General features: G+C 41.6%; 1 protein-coding gene across 1 annotated transcript in view; it reads left to right on the top strand.

Annotated features, from left to right (window-relative positions):
• The first annotated feature begins 1,304 nt into the window (after window positions 1–1,304).
• Window positions 1,305–14,087, top strand: part of LOC111952282 (synaptotagmin-9-like) — a 59,105-nt gene continuing 46,322 nt past the window's right edge. Inside the window, exon 1 of the mRNA XM_023970833.2 lies at window positions 1,305–1,779. Within this exon, the coding sequence (XP_023826601.1) occupies window positions 1,632–1,779 (148 nt within the window). The 5' untranslated portion in view covers window positions 1,305–1,631. The remainder of the gene's footprint in view (window positions 1,780–14,087) is intronic.

The raw sequence follows: 14,087 nt of genomic DNA, 5'->3' as shown, positions 1-14,087 counted from the left end.
TTGCAGGGAGGTTCTAAGAACGTTATACTCTGGTTCCTTGAAAGTGTTCCTGGGAGTTTTTATTAACACTATGAGAACAGAAATTATAGGTTATTTTTAAGTTTTGAGTAACTTCCTTAAAACTTTCACTTAATGTTTCAGTAAACCTAAGCACTGCTATCTTATTTGGGATTAGCATTTTTAACTCCAAGCACAGATAGAACACACAATGCAGTTCCTTAGGCATTAATCATGCAAACACACTTCTTTTTCTTCTGACAAGGCATCAGTGAGATTTGAACCTATTATCTCCTGTTCAACCAGGATGGAGCATAGCATGCCATATTTTTTTTACACATACAAAGCTGTTCATTTTTGTCTATTCAAACACCCCCCCCCCCCCTTTTTAAAGTTTACAAGCACTCATTAAGATCAGGTGTGGCCAATTATTGAGCACAGCCAACACACCTGAACACACTGAACAATTTTGAGGATAGAGAGTTTTGTTGATGCTGAGAATGGAATGTATATGTTTTTAAATAACATTCTTAGAATGTGCTCTGAAAGTTACTAAAGTTTTCCTGTCATTTTTATTGAACGTTTTTATAATGTTCTCGGAACAATTTGAGAACATGACATTAAATAGAACTTTGAGGAAACTGAAGGAAATGTTATACTGAAGTACTGAAACTCCCACAGAAGAACCGTTGTTTCTTTAACGTTCTCTGAACTATTTGAGAACATTCTCAATGTCAAACCAGTTGGAGAACGTTCCTTAGAACATTACCACATTTCTTATTAAATGTAACCATGTTTAAATGTTTAGGAAACATTCTGTTATTAAAGTAATGAAATATCAAGAAAAGTATGTTTTTCGTCATGTGCTGAGAATGTTCCAGCCAAGCAACTATCCTACATCATTCCCGGAAAGTTGTGGGAAGGTTGTATGCAAAACAACCATAGGACAACCATGCTCTCACCAAGCTCTCAGAAACATATGGTTCCAGGAACGGTACGTGCTAGCTGGGCTGTAATCTAAAAAAAAACACAGAAATGCCAGGTTGATCAAAGCTCTAGTTAATTGTTAAACATGGAAAGTAGCCTTCTGTCACAATAAAAAATCCACAATTCATCAATTAATAACAAACCTTGAAAGATTGATTCACCACAATGTCTGTGTTTTTATTGCCTGTTCCATCCCTGGCTCTGCAGGGAACGATAGTGCAGGGTACCGTGGGTAGGCAGAACGGAGATTCCTGTGAGTGTGCATTGGGAAATAATTGCACGCAGTCAAAGCCATTCATTCAAGACCTTGAGGAGCACAGCTCAGTAATTCAGCACCACAGTCTAGTGGACACCGCACAACACACAACGCAACGGAGGACATCAAATATATTGAATATAAAATATATTCAAGATAGAATATAAAGTTTTGACATAGGCTTAACTAAAGTCATCTTTCAGAGGAAAACTTCGTTGGATAAAGAGTTTAGCCACTCTTCGCTTGCGTAATGCTGGTGTAGGCAAAAGTGCTATTAGGGATGACTGAATGCGCCCGGCGCCTGGAATCGGGGTCTTGATACTGTAGGCGTTAGGAGTGTTGTGGAGCTGCCGGAGAGCCCCTTCATTATTAAGAAGGATGCTGGTGGGAAATGCCTGGAGACAGAGAGGACGAGATTTTTCGAAAGGCTCTGGAACTGCTGTCGGATCTATGTTCTAGGGGCGAAGTGCAAAACGAAAACTGTGTGGATTTTATATACTATTTTCGAGATCTTGCCAGACCAAGATACTCAGACTCAGGTATGTTGTGGAATGCTGTAACTAATATAAAAATCATGAGATGTATTTAAATAGATTTTCTTTTGCATTGTGTGATTTGAAACTTATGCCAACTCAATTTCAGAAGTTAATGTAGACTATATATTGGAAAATAGACTGAAAATTGCAACGATTTCAGTGGTTTTTAAAACTGTTTTTAAGACACTTTTCCATTGATTAGGAGCTTTAGGAACTTGTTGCATATGCTTTATATCAATTAAAACTGGATAACAGTGCATTGTGTATTTCAATTTAAACGACCTACATGAGCTTGCCTGTGGAGGGGATATGAGCCCCACCCATTCTCCATAGCCCAGATAACATAATGCTTTGAAGATTGCATGACACAATATTCCAGTGGCAGTATCATTCTAAATTATTCTAAATGTTTTGTATTCTAAATGTTAATTTGACTGTTTATTTATGATTTATATTGCTGTATATTGACTTTGATAACAAAACTACCTTTAAAGAGCAACTGCCCCTAAAAACCAACTAATCCCTTTGAAAAGGGCTTATGTGGCATTAACCTGGACTCAGGGGTAGATGTAACATAGATACATACATCCGGGACACACCAATTAGTATCATATGTTATATGTTTATATATGTATTAATTTATATTAACATTCACCTAATACCTTTTTTGCACGATTGGTTCGAGCCTGTAGGTAAGCATTTTACTGTAAGGTCTACACAGGTTGTATTCGGCGCACGTGACAAATAAACTTTGATTTGAATTTGTGGATGTCCATCATCCATTTTGTATGATATGTTATGAATTACAAGTTACGTTACACATTTCAATTGGTACAACATGCTACGAATTGCAATTCATACAATATGTTATGAATTTGCAAAATGTATGATATGTTACGAATTCTAATTCCTAGCTAGGTGGCTAGGTAGCTAACGTTAGCTAGGCTAGGGGTTAGGGTTAGGAGTTAGCTGACATGCTAAGTAGGCTAGTTGCAAGGTAAAAAAAAAAAAAAAAACAGTTGCTAATTATCTAAAATGCTAAAGTTGTCCGTGATAAGATTCGAAACACCCGTGCTAGACGTTTGCGTTATACGCCGACCCATCCACCCAGACCAACCACCCTACTTTCGTTTTTGGCATCACTTTCTGTCTTACAGTGCATTCAGAAATTATTCACGCCTCTTTACTTTTTCCACATGTTGCTTTGTTGCAGCCTGAATGTAAAATGTATTCAAATTAGATTTGTTTGTCACTGGCCTACACACAATACCCCATAACGTCAAAGTGGAAGTACATTTTTACAAATGTATAAAAAAAAAAAAATGAAATGTCTTGAGTCAATAAGCATTCAACCCATTTGTTATGGCAAGTCTAAATAAGTAAAATATTTGCTTAACAAGTCCTATAATAAGTTGCATGGACTCTTTGTGCAATAATAGTGTTTAACATTGTTTTTGACTACTACTACTTAATCTCTGTACCCCACACATACAGATTCAACCACAAAGACCAGGGAGGTTTTCCAATGCGGGTATGATTTTAATCGTTGAGGCACGAATATATAATGGATGCAGCTATGGTGGTAATAGATAACTCATGTCTGACTATAACAGTATACTAACTAGCAGGAACAAACTCAAAACAACCCAGGGCCATAGCAAAACATGTCACAGTTGGTTGCATACTGTAACGGTGTCACCGCTCTTTACAATTTTTTCCTATGTCTGTCATTTTCATTACACGTCGCAATGATTATTTTTGGCGACGTTGCTATTTTAGAAAATACCTGGGTCTATAGCAATCTGCCAAATTACATTCTAATTAGATCAGATAGGCGTGTTGTAACTGTTGCCTTATAGTGACATTAACATACAGTACCAGCCAAAAGTTTGGACACACCTACTCATTCAAGCGTTTTTCTTTATATTACTATTTTCTACATTGTAAAAACTATGAAATAACACATATGGAATCATGTAGTAAGAAAGTGTTAAACAAATCAAAATATATTTTAGATTTTAGATTCTTCAAAGTAGCCACCCTTTGCCTTGATGACAGCTTTACACCTTCTTGGCATTCTCTCAACCAGCTTCATGATGAATGCTTTTCTAATGGTCTTGAAGGAGTTCCCACATATGCTGAGTACTTGTTGGCTGCTTTTCCTTCACTCTGCGGTACAACTCATCCCAAACCATCTCAATTGGGTTGAGGTCGGGTAATTGTGGAGGCCAGGTCATCTGATGCAGCACACCATCACTCTCCTTGGTCAAATATTCCTTACACAGCCTGGAGGGTGTGTTTTGGGTCATTGTCCTGTTGAAAAACAAATGATAGTCACACTAAGCGTGAACCAGATGGGGTGGAAAATCGCTGCAGAATGCTGTGGTAGCCATGCTGGTTAAGTGTGCCTTTGAATTCTAAATAAATCCCCAACAGTGTCACCAGCAAAGCACCCCCACACCTCCTCCTCCATGCTTCACAGTGGGAACCACACATGCGGAGATCATCCGTTCACGTACTCTGCGTCTCACAATGACACAGCGGTTGGAACCAAACATCTCGAATGTGGACTCATCAGACCAAAGGACAGATTTCCACCGGTCTAATCTCCATTGTTTGTGTTTCTTGGCCCAAGCTTGTCTCTTATTCTTATTGGTGTCCTTTAATAGTCATTTCTTTGCAGCAATTCGACCATGAAGGCCTGATTCATGCAGTTTCCTCTGTGAGTTGATGTTGAGATGTGTCTGTGACTTGAACTCTGTGAAGCATTAATTTGGGCTGCAATTTCTGAGGCTGGTAACTCTAATGAACTCTAATTATCCTCTTCAGTAGAGGTAACTCTGTGTCTTCCTTACCTTTGGCAGTCCTCATGAGAGCTAGTTTCATCATAGCACTTGATGGTTTTTGCGAGTGCACTTAAAAATGTTTTAAAAGTTCTAGACATTTTCCAGATTGACTGACCTTCATGTCTTAAAGTAATGATGGACTGTTGTTTCTCCTTGCTTATTTGAGATGTTCTTGCCATAATATGGACTTGGTCTTTTACCAAATAGGGCTATCTTCTATCTACCTTGTCACAACACAGCTGATTGGCTCAAACGCATTAAGAAGGAAAGAAATTCCACAAACAAACTTTTATCAAGGCCCACCTGTTAATTGAAATGCATTCCAGGTGATTACATCATGGAGCTGGTTGAGAGAATGCCAAGAGTGTGCAAAGCTGTCATCAAGGCAAATGGTGGCTACTTTGAAGAATCTCAAATATAAAATATATTTTGATTTGTTTAAAACTTCTTTGGTTACTACATGATAGTTTTGATGTCTTCACTACTTTTCTACAATGTAAAAAATAAAGAAAAACCCTTGAATGAGTAGGTGTTTCCAAACTTTTGACTGGTACTGTATATTGCTAAGAATGTGAGAGTAGGGTGACCAGCACCAATGTCAAACACCGTAACCACTGTCCCAATAAGGGATTTCTCTAGGACATATGCTTATTGGGCCAGTATAGTTAGGCCCTGTCCAGAAAAAACCCTAATCCCTATATAAGTGCCAAGAACATGGTACTTATTTAACCAGATAGTCAGTTAAGAACAAATTCTTATTTACTACAACAGTCTACACTGACCAAATCTGGACAATGCTGGGCCAATTGTGCACCACCCTATGGGACTCCCAATCACAGCCAGTTGTGATACAGCCTGGAATCAAACCAGGGTGGCTGTAGTGACACTGAGATGCAGTGCCTTAGACCACTGCGCCACTCGAGAGCCCAAGTCATAGAGAGATTGTTGGAGCTAAAGCACAGGGAGATTCTGGCCGCACATTTTAATTCATGGCAATAAAAATAAAACACCAGGTAAAAAACCTAGGTGTTATTTAAGATTCTGAACTCAATTTCTAATCAGTCATTAGGATTGTGACAAAAATAGCTTTTTACCAACTGAGGAACATTGCCAAGGTGCGGCTGTTTCTCTCTCAGGCTGATACAGAGAGACTCATCCATGTTTTTATAACAAGCAGGCTTGACTACTGTAATGCTCTCCTGTCTGGTCTACCCAAGAAAGCCATTGGTGAACTGTAAAACATACAGAATGCTACAGCAAGGGTACTTAGCAAGACCAGACCGAGAGCACACATTACACCAATTTTAAGATCTCTGCACTGGCTGCCTGTGAGTTTTAGAAATAATTTTAAGATTATTCTGTTGGTTTTTAAATCAATCCATGATTGTACACCCAAATGTATGTCAGACTGGGTTATGTACCCAGTTGGTCCCTCAGGTCCTCTGGCACTGGCCGTTTAACTATCCCAAAGCCTAGGACCAAGAGGCATGGAGAGGCAGCCTTTAGTCATTATTCCCCTAGCCTCTGGAATAGCATGCCAGAAAAACCTGAGGTGGGCCGAAACTGTGTGTTTTAAGAGATCTTAAAACACACCTTTTTAGAATTGCATTTCCTTATGTGGCTTTTTAGTCATTCAAGATTTTGTTATTCTTTTGTTTTTTATCCTGTTATGTTTGTTGTGTAGTAAATATTTCAGTTTTAATTTGAATTGTTTTTAGTTTTTTTGTGAAGCACATTCCATGTCTGAAATTAAATATACTGAACAAAAATATAAACGCAATGTGTAACAATTTAAAATACTTTTCTGAGTTACAGTTCATAGAAGGAAATCAGTCAACTGAAATACATTCATTAGGCCCTAATTTATGGATTTCAGGACTGGGCAGGGGCGCACCGATGCACTTGGGAGCCAGATCCACCCACTGGGGAGCCAGGCCCAGCCAATCAAAAGGAGTTTTTCCCCACAAAAGGGCTTCATTACAGACAGAAATACTCTACAGCATACTTACTTACTAGCCCTTTCCCAACAATGCAGTTAAAAAGTACGAACATTTACAAATAGATAAAAAATCTAATGTTACACAAAAAAATAACACTATATACAAGGAGTACCGGTACCGAGTCAGTGTACTGGGGTACAAGGTAGTTAGGGTGATTGATTGAGGTAATGTGTACATGTAGTTTTGGTTAGGTGATTGATTTAAGTACTATGTACATGTAGGTAAAATCAAATCAAATTGTATTTGTCACATGCGCCAAATACAACAGGTGTAGACCTTACCGTGAAATGCTTACTTACAAGCCCTTAACCAACAATGCAGTTTGAAGAAAATAGAGTTAAGAAAATCTTTACTAAATAAACAAAACAATTTTTTGTATTTTTTTTAAAAGGTAATACAATCAAATCACAATAATGACGCTATATAAAGTGGGTACCGGTACCTAGTCGATGTGCGGGGGTACAGGTTAGGCAAGGTAATTTGTACATGTACAGTAGGTAGGGGTGAAGTTACGATGCACAGATAATAAACAGTGAAAGGAGCAATGTAAAAACAATTGGGGGAGGCAGGTGTCAATGCAAATAGTACGGGTGGCCATTTTATTAATTATTCAGCAGTCTAATGGCTTTGGGGTAGAAGCTGTTAAGGAGCCTTTTGGACCTAGACTTGGCCCTCCGGTACCACTTACCGTGCGGTAGCAGAGAGAACAGTCTATGAATTGGGGGACTGGAGTCTTGGCTTGGCCCCATTGATGTACTGGGCCGCACGCACTACCTTCTGTAGTGCCTTACGGTCGGATGCCGAGCAGTTGCCGTACCAGGAGGTGATGCAACCAGTCAGGATTCTCTCAATGGTGCAGCTGTAGAACTTTTTGAGGATCTGAGGGCCCATGCCAAATCTGTTCAGTCTCCTGAGGGGGAAAAGGCATTGTCGTGCCCTCTTCATGACTGTCTTGGTGTGTTTGGAACATGATAGTTTATTGGTGAACTTGAAACTCTCGACCCGCTCCACTACAGCCCCGTCGATGTGAATGGGGGCATGCTCTACCCTCCTTCTCCTGTAGTCCACAATCAGCTCTTTTGTCTTGCTCACGTTGAGGGAGAGGTTGTTGTCCTGGCACCACACTGCCAGGTCTATGACCTCCTCCCTATAGGCTGTCTCATCGTTGTCGGTGATCAGGCCTACCACCGTTGTGTCATCAGCAAACTTAATGATGGTGTGGCCCGTCAGGAAGTCCAGGATCCAGTTGCAGAGGGAGGTGTTTAGTCCCAGGGTCCTTAGATTAGTGATGAGCTTTGTGGGCACTATAGTGTTTAACGATGAGCTGTAGTCAATGAACAGTATTCTCACATAGGTGTTCCTTTTGTCCAGGTGGGAAAGGGCAGTGTTGAGTGCAATTGAGATTGCGGCATCTGTGGATCTGTTGGGGCGGTATGCAAATTGGAGTGGGTCTAGGGTTTCCGGGATGATGGTGTTGGTGTAAGCCATGACCAGCCTTTCAAAGCTTTAGTGCAATGGGGCAGTAGTCATTTAGGCAAGTTACCTTCGCTTTCTTGAGCACAGGGACTATGGTGGTCTGCTTGAAATGAAGGTATTACAGACTCGGTCAGGGAGAGGTTGAAAATGTCAATGAATACTCTTTCCAGTTGGTCTACACATGCTCTGAGTACAGGTCCTGGTAATCCTTCTGGCCTCGCGGCCTTGTGAATGTTGACCTGTTTAAAGGTCTTGCTCACATCGGCTATGGAGAGCGTGATCACACAGTCGTCCGGAATAGCTGGTGCTCTCATGCATGCTTCAGTGTTGCTTGCCTCGAAGCACACATCTGGTAGGCTCGTGTCACTGGGCATCTCGCGGCTGGGTCTCCCTTTGTAGTCCGACGAGCATCAGAGCCAGTGTAGTAGGATGAAATCTTAGACCTGTATTGACGCTTTGCCTGTTTGATGGTTTGTCTGCGGGCATAGCGGGATTAGTGTCCCGCTCCTTGAAAGCGGCAGCTCTGGCCTTTAGCTCAGTGTGGATGTTGCCTGTAATCCATGGCCTCTGGTTGGGATATGTACGTACGGTCGCTGTGGGGATGACATCGTCGAAGCACTTATTGATGAAGCCGGTGACTGATGTGGTATACTCCTCAATGCCATTGGGGGGTGGGGGGTGAACAGCAGAACGTCTGGGTAGCCATTTAATTAACTGTTCAGCAGTCATGTCTTTGGGGTCAAAGCTGTTCCGGAGCCTTTACGTCCCAGATTTGGCGTTCCGGTACCGCTTGCCGTGCGGTACCAGAGAGCACAGACTGTGACTTGGGTGGCAGTCAGGAAGTCGAGTATCCAATTGCAGAGGTAGGTGTTTAATGACAGGGTCCTTAGAATAGGGAAGAGTTTGGACGGCACTATGGTGTTGAATGCTGAGCTCAACCGATACTGATACCTGACATTGGTGGTGTAGTGGGAAGATTAGAGTACTGTGATCCAAGAGGTTGTGAGCTCAAATCCAGTGGTGTGTATTCATGGATACCAAAGAAGGTCAGGTTTCCCAGAAAATGTACCAAAAAACCCCCATATAAAATAATGTATTTTATCTTTCTGTGCATCATAATTTTCCTTCAATTTGGGAGAGGCTTCAATTTGGGAGAGGTACACTACCGGTCAAAAGTTTTAGAACATCTTCTCATTCAAGGGTTTTTCTTTATTTTTACTATTTTCTACATTGTAGAATAATAGTGAAGACATCAAAACTATGAAATAACACATATGGAATCATGTAGTAACCAACAAAGTGTTAAACAAATCAAAATATATTTTATATTTGAGATTATTCAAAGTTGCCACCCTTTGCCTTGATGACAGCTTTGCACACTCTTGGCATTCTCTCAACCAGCTTCATGAGGTAGTCAACTGGAATGCATTTCAGTTAACAGGTGTGCCATCTTAAAAGTTAATTTGTGGAATTTCTTTCCTTCTTAATGCATTTGAACCAATCAGTTGTGTTGTGACAAGGTAGGTGGGGTATACAGAAGATAGCCCTATTTGGTAAAAGACCAAGTCCATATTATGGCAAGAACATCTCAAATAATAAAAGAGAAATGACAGTCCATCATTACTTTAAAACCTCTCAGGCTAGCGGGACGCCTAGTGGACACCTTGTGGAAGCCATAGGAATTGCAATCTGGGAGCTGGAATTGCATATGCCCCTATGCTTTCCATTGTAAGAGCATGGGCTCTCTAAAAAAAAGATCCTGTTGGTTTTTCTTTGGATTTTCTCCGACCATATCTATTGTGTTATAATCTCATACATTATTTTAACATTTCTACAAACTTCAAAGTGTTTTCTATCCCAATGGTAGCAATTATATGCATATCCTGGCTTCTGGGCCTGAGTAACAGGCAGTTTACTTTTGGCACGTCAGTCAGGCGGAAATACAAAAAAAAGGACCCTAGCCTGAAGAAGTTTAAGATATGAAGTTCAGTCAACACGGAACATTTCAATAACTTTTAAAGTGTCTTCAAGTGCAGTCGCAAAAACCGTCAAGCGCTATGATGGAACTGGCTCTCATGAGGACCGCCACAGGAATGGAAAATCTAGAGTTACCTCTGCTGCAGAAGATAAGTTTATTACAGGTACATACAAGTGTCTTAGTACAAACAATCGATAACTACAAGTGGGGTGGCAGGTAGCCTAGTAGTTAGAGCATTGGACTTGGAACTGGAAAGTTGCAAGATCAAATCCCTGAGCTGACAAGGTAAAACAAACTGTCGTTCTGCCTCTGAACAAGGCTGTTAACCCACTAGGCAGTCATTGAGAATAAGAATTTGTTCTTAACTGACTTGCCTAGTTAAATAAATGCAGCCCAAAAAAATACATCACAGAGTTCAAGTAACAGACACATCTCAACATCAACTGTTCAGAGCAGACTGTGTAAATCAGGCCTTCATTTATTTAACCTTTATTTAACTCAGCAAGTCTGTTAAGAACAAATTCTTATTTACAATGACGGCCTAACACAAGGCAAAAGGCCTCCTGGGGCTGGGATTGAAATAATAATACACTGCTCAAAAAAATAAAGGGAACACTTAAACAACACAATGTAACTCCAAGTCAATCACACTTCTGTGAAATCAAACTGTCCACTTAGGAAGCAACACTGATTGACAATAAATTTCACATGCTGTTGTGCAAATGGAATAGACAAAAGGTAGAAATTATAGGCAATTAGCAAGACACCCCCAATAAAGGAGTGGTTCTGCAGGTGGTGACCACAGACCACTTCTCAGTTCCTATGCTTCTGGCTGATGTTTTGGTCACTTTTGAATGCTGGCGGTGCTTTCACTCTAGTGGTAGCATGAGACGGAGTCTACAACCCACACAAGTGGCTCAGGTAGTGCAGCTCATCAGGATGGCACATCAATGCGAGCTTGGCAAGAAGGTTTGCTGTGTCTGTCAGCGTAGTGTCCAGAGCATGGAGGCGCTACCAGGAGACACGGCCAGTACATCAGGAGACGTGAAGGAGGTCGTAGAGGGCAACAACCCAGCAGCAGGACCGCTACCTCCGCCTTTGTGCAAGGAGGAGCAAGGTGGAGCACTGCCAGAGCCCTGCAAAATGACCTCCAGCAGGCCACAAATGTGCATGTGTCTGCTCAAACGGTCAGAAACAGACTCCATGTTGCTGCCTGCAACATCCTCCAGCATGACCGGTTTGGCGGTGGGTCAGTCATGGTGTGGGGTGGCATTTCTTTGGGGGGCCGCACAGCCCTCCATGTGCTCGCCAGAGGTAGCCTGACTGCCATTAGGTACCGAGATAAGATCCGCAGACCCTTGTGAGACCATATGCTGGTGCGTTGGCCCTGGGTTCCTCCTAATGCAAGACAATGCTCGACCTCATGTGGCTGGAGTGTGTCAGCAGTTCCTGCAAGAGGAAGGCATTGATGCTATGGACTGGCCCGCCCGTTCCCCAGACCTGAATCCAATTGAGCACATCTGGGACATCATGTCTCGCTCCATCCACCAACGCCGCGTTGCACCACAGACTGTCCAGGATTTAGTCCAGGTCTGGGAGGAGATCCCTCATGAGACCATCCGCCACTCATCAGGAGCATGCCCAGCGGTAGGGAGGTCATACAGGCACGTGGAGGCCACACACACTACTGTGCCTCATTTTGACTTGTTTTAAGGACATTACATCAAAGTTGGATCAGCCTGTAGTGTGGTTTTCCACTTTAATTTTAAGTGTGACTCCAAATCCATACCTCCATGGGTTGATAAATTTGATTTCCATTGATCATTTTTGTGTGATTTTGTGGTCAGCACATTCAACTATGTAAAGAAAAAAGTATTTAATAAGAATATTTCATTCATTCAGATCTAGGATGTGTTATTTTAGTGTTCCCTTTATTTTTTTGAGCAGTGTATATATATGTACTGTATATATATATAAATAAGGGGCAAAACATGCATCACGACAAGAGAGACAATACAACACCACATAAAGAGAGACCTAAGACAGCAACATAGGAAGGCAGCAACACATGACAACACAGCACGGTAGCAACACAGATAACAACAACATGGTAGCAGCACAAAACATGGTACAAACATTATTGGGCACAGACAACAGCACAAAGGGCAAGAAGGTAGAGATAACAATACATCACGCAAAGCAGCCACAACTGWCAGTKAGAGTGWCCATGATTSAGTCTTTGAATGAAGAGATTGAGACAAAACTGTCCAGTTTGAGTGTTTGTTGCAGCTCGTTCCAGTCGCTAGCTGCAGTGAACTGAAAAGACGAGCGACCTTTAAGGGATGTGTGTGCTTTGGGGACCTTTTAACAGAATGTGACTGACAGAACGGGTGTTGTATGTGGAGGATGAGGGCTGCAGTAGATATCTCAGATAGGGGGGAGTGAAGCCTAAGAGGGTTTTATAAATAAGCGTCAACCAGTGGGTCTTGCGACGGATATACAGAGATGTCCAGTTTACAGGGGAGTATAGAGTGCAGTGATGTGTCCTATAAGGAGCACTGGTGTCAGATCTGATGGCCGAATGGTAAAGAACATCTAGCCGCTCGAGAGCACCCTTACCTGCCAATCTATAAGTTATGTCTCCGTAATCTAGCATGGGTAGGATGGTCATCTGAATCAGGGTTAGTTTGGCAGCTGGGGTGAAAGAGGAGCGATTACGATATAGGAAACCAAGTATAGATGTAACTTTAGCCTGTAGCTTTGATATGTGCTGAGAGAAGGACAGTCTCGCCATACTCCCAAGTACTTGTATGAGGTGACTACCTCAAGCTCTAAACCCTCAAAGGTAGTAATCACACCTGTGGGGAGAGGGGCATTCTTCTTACCAAACCACATGACCTTTGTTTTGGAAGTGTTCAGAACAAGGTTAAGGGCAGAGAAAGCTTGTTGGACACTAAGAAAGCTTTGTTGTAGAGCGTTTAACACAAAATCCGGGGAGGGGCCATCTGAATATAAGACTATCATCTATATATAAATGGATGAGAGAGCTTCCTACTGCCTGAGCTATGTTGTTGATGTGAATTGAGAAGAGCGTGGGGCCGAATTGCTGCAAAGYAACCACTACTAAAGGACATCAATAATAAGAAGAGACTTGATTGGGCCAAGAAACATAAGCAATGGACATTAGACCTGTGGACACTTGTCCTTTGGTCTGATGAGTCCAAATTGGAGACTTTTGGTTCCAACCGCCGTGTCTTTGTGAGACGGATGAACGGTGAACGGATGATCTCTGCATGTGTATTTCCCACCGTAAAGCATGGAAGAGGAGGTGTTATGATGTGGGGGTGCTTTGCTGGTYACACTGTCAGCCTTCATGTAATATGCTTTGTGGACTTTACCACATCGGAGGCTGCTGAGGGGAGGATGGCTGATAATAATGGCTGGACCGGAGTAAATGGAATGGCATCAAACACATGGAAACCATGTGTTTGATGTATTTGATGCCATTCGACTGATTCCGCACCAGCCATTACCATGAGCCCGTCCTCCCCAATTAAGGTGCCACCAGCCTCCTTCACCGGACAGATGTTACTCTCCGGTTTTTGATGAAACACCGGTGTGGTTGAATTTATTCTGCCACTGTATATTCTTATTTTCTCTGCCTTAGGCCTATATATATCACAGTGGCAAGACATATGAACAAGCAGGTTATAGAGCAAACAACGCAATCATCACAACACATACAGTGGGGAGAACAAGTATTTGATACACTGCCGATTTTGCAAGTTTTCCTACTTACAAAGCATGTAGAGGTCTGTAATTTTTATCATAGGTACACTTCAACTGTGAGAGACGGAATCTAAAACAAAAATCCAGAAAATCACATTGTATGATTTTTAAGTAAATAATTTGCATTTTATTGCATGACATAAGTATTTGATACATCAGAAAAGCAGAACTGAATATTTGGTACAGAAACCTTAGTTTGCAATTACAGAGATCATACGTTTC

This window comes from Salvelinus sp. IW2-2015, linkage group LG26, assembly GCF_002910315.2.
Source record: "Salvelinus sp. IW2-2015 linkage group LG26, ASM291031v2, whole genome shotgun sequence".
Taxonomy (NCBI): Eukaryota; Metazoa; Chordata; class Actinopteri; order Salmoniformes; family Salmonidae; genus Salvelinus; species Salvelinus sp. IW2-2015.
The sequence above is the reverse complement of the archived record's forward strand: the minus strand, read 5'-3'. Positions and strand labels throughout refer to the sequence as shown.